This window comes from Nestor notabilis, unplaced genomic scaffold (assembly GCF_000696875.1).
Source record: "Nestor notabilis isolate BGI_N333 unplaced genomic scaffold, ASM69687v1 scaffold17966, whole genome shotgun sequence".
Classification (NCBI taxonomy): domain Eukaryota; kingdom Metazoa; phylum Chordata; class Aves; order Psittaciformes; family Psittacidae; genus Nestor; species Nestor notabilis.
Genome location: NW_009934416.1, coordinates 3,782 through 10,039, shown reverse-complemented (window position 1 = coordinate 10,039; position 6,258 = coordinate 3,782). Strand labels below are relative to the sequence as shown.

At 42.0% G+C, this 6,258-nt stretch overlaps 1 protein-coding gene across 1 annotated transcript; it reads right to left on the bottom strand.

The window, feature by feature from the left end:
- Positions 1-954: 954 nt before the first annotated feature.
- Positions 955-5,947, bottom strand: LOC104407925 (snRNA-activating protein complex subunit 3-like). The gene is made up of 5 exons (XM_010017339.1): positions 5,877-5,947; positions 4,578-4,662; positions 2,620-2,724; positions 1,916-2,065; positions 955-1,029 (listed from the first exon to the last, which is right to left on the bottom strand). The coding sequence occupies exons 1-5, from the start codon at positions 5,945-5,947 to the stop codon at positions 955-957; spliced, it is 486 nt and encodes a 161-aa protein (XP_010015641.1).
- Positions 5,948-6,258: the final 311 nt, after the last annotated feature.

Here is a 6,258-nt window from a genome sequence, read left to right as displayed (position 1 = left end):
GTGGTTTTGAAGTTCTCCAGAGAAGGAGCCTCCACAACCCCCCTGGGCAGCCTGTTCCAGAGCTCTGCCACCCTGAACATAAAGAAGTTCTTCCTCATGTTGAGGTGAAATGTCTTGTGTTTTAGTTTATGGCCATTGCTCCTCATCCTGTCACTAGGCACTACTGAAAAGACTCTGGCACCATCCTCCTGGCACTCACCTATGAAATACTTATATGCACTAATGAGATGCCCTTGATGATCTTAAAGATCATCAAGCTAGTTGATTCTATGGTTCTATTAATGAGATCCCCTCTCAGTCTTCTCTTCTCTAAACAGGCCCAGCTCATACGATCTCTTCTCAGGAGAGATGCTCCAGCCTCCTGATCATCCTTGTGGCTCTCCATGGACCTTCTCCAGTAGCTCTTTGTCTTTCTTGTACTAAGCCCAGAACTGTACACAATACTGCAGATGTGGCTTCATCAGGTAGAGGGAGAGGATCGCCTCCCCAGGATACTATTGGCCTTCCTGGCCACAAGGGTGCACTGCCGGCTCACAGTCAGCTTGTCATCCACCAATACTCCATCTGTCTTAATGATGAGGAGAAGTCTAACCTCAGCAAGTTTGCTGCTGCTGCTGACACAATACTGGGAGTGGCTGATACACTGGACAATCATGCTGCCACCCAACGGGACCTTGACAGGCTGGAGAAATGGGCCAACAGGAACTTCAGGAAGTTCAACAAGAAGAACTGCAAGGTCTTGCACCTGGGGAGGAACAAGTCCGTGCACCACTGTATGCTGGGGTCTCCTCACCTGGAAAGCAGCTTGGCAGAAAAGGACCAGGGGGCTCTGACGAACACCAAGTTGAACATGAGCCAGCAGTGTGCCCTTGCAGCAAATGAGGCAAATGGGATCCTGTGCTGTTCAGACAAAGTATTGCCAGCAGGTTGAAGGAGGTGATCCTTTCCCTCGCCTCAGCACTCGTGAGGGCACACCTGGAGTCCTGTGCCCAGTTCCGAGATCCTCAGTACAAGAGAAACATGGACATACTGGAAAGAGAGTTCCACAAGGTCCATGAAAATGAAAGAAGTGGAGCACCTCTCTTATGAGGAAAGGTTGAGAGAGCTAGGACAGTTCAGCTGGGAAGAAAGAAGGTTCAAGGGGATTTTAGTACAGAGGATGAGGTACAATGAGCACAGACTGAAACACAGGAGGTTCCCTCTGAGCATCAGGAAATGCTTTTTGTTGTGAGGGTAACCGAGCACTGGCACAGGCTGCCCAGGAAGTTTGTAGAACCTCCATCTCTGTAGATACCCAAAAGCCATCTGGACATGGTCCTGAACAACTGGCCGTACGTGGCCTTGCTTGAGGAGGGGAGCTGGTCCAGACAACCTCTAGAGGCCCTTTCCAATCTCAGCTGTGCTATGATGTATATTATATGTGATACGCTATCATATCAGTTTCAGTATTTTCAATTAGAGTACTTCATTAACTCCTTCTGCACATTCCCAGAGAACACTTGGCAACTGTGGGACAGGGGAATAGTCTTCACTCCTACTTTTGATCAGCACTCAGCTGCAAACACCGCAGCATGTAAGTTCAGAGGGGAATGGTCTACATTTAGCTTTCTATTCCTATTTCTATTCTGGTGTTTTCCAATATAGCACTAAGTTAGTCCCCAGGGATGAATCTCCATGAGAACTCACTACTAGCATTACTGCTTCCCAGCGATAGCATTAATGATGTTTTTCTTGATATTGCACGAAACAGGTCAGCCTGGTGATGCCACCAGGAAGTATTTACTTGCAGTACAACCTACTGGCAGAAACAATGCAGCTGAATTTAGTGCTGAAGAAAACCAAACTCTGCTTCCCTCTCTCCTGTACGTTTTCAAAGTTCCTACTCATGCAGAGGATTCCACATAGAAGATTTTACCTTGCTTACGTGTTCTGGTGCTTGATCTGGCTGACTGCTGAACTCACCACCTATCTGGAAGTCACTGACGCAGGAAATAGAGTCTCTCAACTCGGTGAGCTTCTGGCTGCCCAGTACAAGGACTGTCTGATAGGGTTTGTAGTCTTTATGCTATGGAGAAAACAGCATAAAAGCTTCAAATAAAAATCACTTGTCAGCATTAGTACTGCTCGTCAGCTGCCAGCTTGAGAATCGTTTAGGTTGGAAAAGACCTTTAAGATCATCCACCACTAAATCATATCAGCATATGGCACATTGCCTCTGTGTACAAGATTTTAAATAGCATTTTGCCTCAGCCTCTCCTAAGGCTGCCATTTACTAGTTGTATTTAGTCACACTCCCCACCAGAAAGTGCAGGAAAGATAGGAAGTTTGAGTGTACTTATCCCAGATCCAGAAAGAGTACTTCAGGATTTGTGTATTTAGTTTCGGATTTTGAGCTTTCCGTGAAATCAATTAACTGCTAAGTAATTACTGTAAAAATTTCCTTTGGTAAACCACCAACAATGAAAGCCATATTCTGGAAAAACCTTAAAAAGTTACCACAGTTGAAAGGTTTGCCACACTCCCTGAGTGGACTCACTAATTTTAACAGCTTAGGAAAGCAAGATATTACCTGAGTAGGGAAGAAACATCACAATACAAACTAGAGAATTTAGTACCAACCTTCTGAAATATGACAGGGTAGAATATGTTCAGCGTTAAAAGTAGCTCTCCCTCCTCAACTAGATCTGTTGGACTGTCTGGCCTCTTTCCGCTTGCATGTGATTCCTGGAAAATAAAGATATTGATGTATGTTATATATATGTTAAGATATATATAATATTGGCAACCACTTAAATATCGTAGCCCCTGGATAAAAGTCTGAGAAACACTGTTCTAACTGTCACTCATTTTTGACTGTGTAACCTTCTGAATTGGTAACAGCCTACTTCCCCCAAGATGGAAAGGTGAGAAGCTGCTGTAATTACTGACTTCAAGCATCTCCCCTCATTCCTCAGCTCTGTAAAAGCTAAGGTGCTTTCAGCAATTACGAGATAGCTGGCTATTCCTTGTGCACTGAGAGGCCCTGCATAGAGGAATTAAAGCTTGCTACCACTCTGCCCTTCTGGAATCCAGCTGCTACCAACTTCCATCATCTAACGCTTTTAAAATGTTGTTTGAATGCAATCACATGTAAACGGAGATTACAACCCTCACCTTGAGAAAGACTGGCCTAGAAAACAAACACAGGATGAAGTATATGAAAATAAAACTTAGTGCAACATTTGCTGTTATTAGAGAAACTTGACACTGCTGGAGGTCTCAATTTCTCCAAAATCCAGAACTGCCCTTGCCATAATACTGTTCTAGAAAAGAAGCAAAAGCATTTCCACGTTTCCCATCCTACTTTATGTTTAAGACAGAGCCCAGCTGTGAGAATAAGGAAGGGCACTCTTCAGTGGCAGTCAGTTTCGTCCTTTTCAACAAATCAAGAGAGAATACTGACTGCATAAACACTTCCCACCAGCACTTCAGATTCAATAACAAGAGCATCTGCTGATACAAGACTTCAGTTCCGAGATCCTTGCATCTCCCTTCTTCATGTGACACATTCCAAACTCATGTTTCTTATTGCTCTGTTCCTGTTCTAGGACACCATGGTCCCAACCAGCTGTGACACAGAAACCCATTACCACAGCTTAAAGGATGCAGTAACTGATCACATACACATTCTTCAGAAACAGAAGACACCACTTGTTGAAACCCTCTATGAAGTTTCTATTGTTAAATATTTGCAGAGATATGTGCTAGGCTAAGAGCTAAATACAGCTGCAGCACCTCAGTTCACATGCAATGTTTAAATCATGTGCCTGGGGCTCTGGACAGTTGAAACAAAACCACTCATGACAGACCAGGAAACCTCAAGGATAAAAAATGTTTAACAGGCACAAGTGAGGCTCCTTCCCCACTACACCTCCATCACTAATTTTTGCAAAATTCATGGCTTGCTTGCTCAAGCCCTGGACTCCACCACTGAAAAATTTAAGAACTTCAGTTTTCTTGTTTCAGACTTTAATTGTCAAGAAATCTTAAAAAAAGAGGTACTACACATAGTTAAAGGAATTCCAAGATGGCCTGTGCAGGGCTGATCAGCTCAGAACGGCTCAGAAACTTGGGTTACAAAGCTCAGAGTTTGGATCTTACTGCCACCATGTGGCAGTCCTACTGTCTTCCTCCTTCAGTCCTACAGAAACTGGCTTGCGATTATTTACACATTTCCAACAGAGGACTCCAGGAGCAAAACCTTTATGAGTTTTGTCGACCTCTACAGTAAGTTTACATGATCCTCAGTGCACCTGATCACCTACACAGTGCTTTGGTAACAACCAAATAAAAGCAGACATACAGTAGTAATGAGGTGGAGTTCCTCTTTAGTACTTTTGGTACTTAGAGACCGTAAGAGCAGAGTTCCTGTCCTATCTTTCTATAACATGTCTTTAATCATAATCATTACCTGCAAACCCCTACCTGCAAATATTTACATTGTATAGAGATTCACAGTGATAAAAAACAAAGCAACCAGAAGTTGGACTTTTGCTGTACTGAACTATCTTGATATCCTGGTATGACAAGGAACTTACCATCTCATAGGCAAGAGTTTCTTGTCTGCAAGCCCGATCCACAATAATTGTTTCTTCTCTCCTCTCTAACGCCTCTTTTCTAATTCTGAGGGGCAGGAACACAGGACAAAATTTCATTCAATAACTTCCATGCAGAATCTGTAGGTATACTTTTAAATATCACAAGCTACTACAGCACAGCTTCAAAGAGCAGGACTTTTGGCTGTCTTAGTATGACAGACTAACTTAAAATACTCTTGTCTCCTGATTCCCATAAAACCTGGTCATACACAGCTGGCGTGTAGATTTCAGCTTTGTTTTTCTTTTCTCTTAAGTGCAAATCACAGGTTGTTTGTGGGCAATTTTACCCTTAAGAGAAAAAAAACAACAGCAAAATGTTGTGTGAGGAAGCTTTTACAGAAAGTGTGCTTTGCTACCTTCGAGGAAACTGTTTCAACTACCCCTTGCCCTTCAAAGGAATTCGATTCACGATCAAGCAAAAAACAGGAAAAAAACACAAATATTCTCAACCCCATGACATAGATACTTTTCTAAAAACAATTCAGTATCATTTGTAGAAGGAAGAGTATCGCATATAGCATAGCTACTAAAATAAATGTATTTAACTCCTGCATGAACACCAAATCCTTTTGTACCTCTGGCACATGCCTATCTACTCTCTAGACCTTCCCAAAGGTTTTCAGTAACAACCAGGCTTAACACTGATGACAATCCTAACATGTTTCTTAATATTCTACACAAACTGAAATTCAAGTATAGCAAAGGCCTGAACTGGCTGAGTATGAATTTAAAGTTCACTAATTGATAGAAACTTAACATACGTTGTTCAACCTCTGAAATGCAGAGTAGGTTTAGATAAAGATGTTATCTGGCTATGACTTCAGTACTTACACTTCGGATGTTAAAATATGACTGTGGGTTACTAGCTGTAAGGGCTACAGATTTATTTCACAAGGCTTTGGAGAAACCTCCCACCAACAATTATGAGAAGTCCCCCGAGCACTCTGAATTTAGGCACTAGTTCAGAAGGACCGAGGTCCAGAAATCCTAAGTTCTTCCACTAAGAAAGATGGCATATTCTTTCTATCTTAATAAAAAATTCTTAAGTAACATCCAAGCAGAAGGCTCATACTAATTATCCTATCATAAGCTGGTGTTTCTGACCTTAGAGTATTTCTGGACACTGCTTCAGAAAGTAGACCATCGCTTGGAAAGGGAACAAGCAACCAGCCATGCTTTTGTGTGTGTTTTCTACCCCACCCCATATCAGGGTATTATGAGTGTACTATAACAACATACTGAAGAGTTAGTAGACTGCTATCTTCAGGAATAACATCTGGGTCCTCTTCTTTATCAGAAGACATTAACATATCAATGCTAGGACAATAAAAAACATAAAATCACTATTATACATTGTCATACTTTGTAACAAAAATCAGTTAAGCTATTTTTAAAAGGAACAAAGATAGGAAAATGTGAATAAACAACATAGCCTAAATCAGGGGGAAAAGGCAGTATGATTGGTAAGACAAAGAACCAGAAGACAAGAGTTCCCAAGTTTGTATCTGGCATTCACAGAGATTGGGTAAATTTTCTCTTTATTTTGCATTCTGCCTAACGGAGCATAGCTGCCTAGAGAGGTTTAACAAGCCCTGCTCAAAATGTGCCTCCAGTAATTTTT

Coding starts and splice junctions, on each gene's coding strand:
- LOC104407925 (XM_010017339.1), bottom strand. CDS start 5,947: ATGTTAATGTCTTCTGATAAAGAAGAGGACCCAGATGTTATTCCTGAA. Junction 2,066..2,619: donor ACCCTGTCATATTTCAGAAG/GTTGGTACTAAA, acceptor TTTTCTCCATAG/CATAAAGACTACAAACCCTA. Junction 1,030..1,915: donor CACCAGAACACGTAAGCAAG/GTAAAATCTTCT, acceptor CTCTCTTTCCAG/TATGTCCATGTTTCTCTTGT.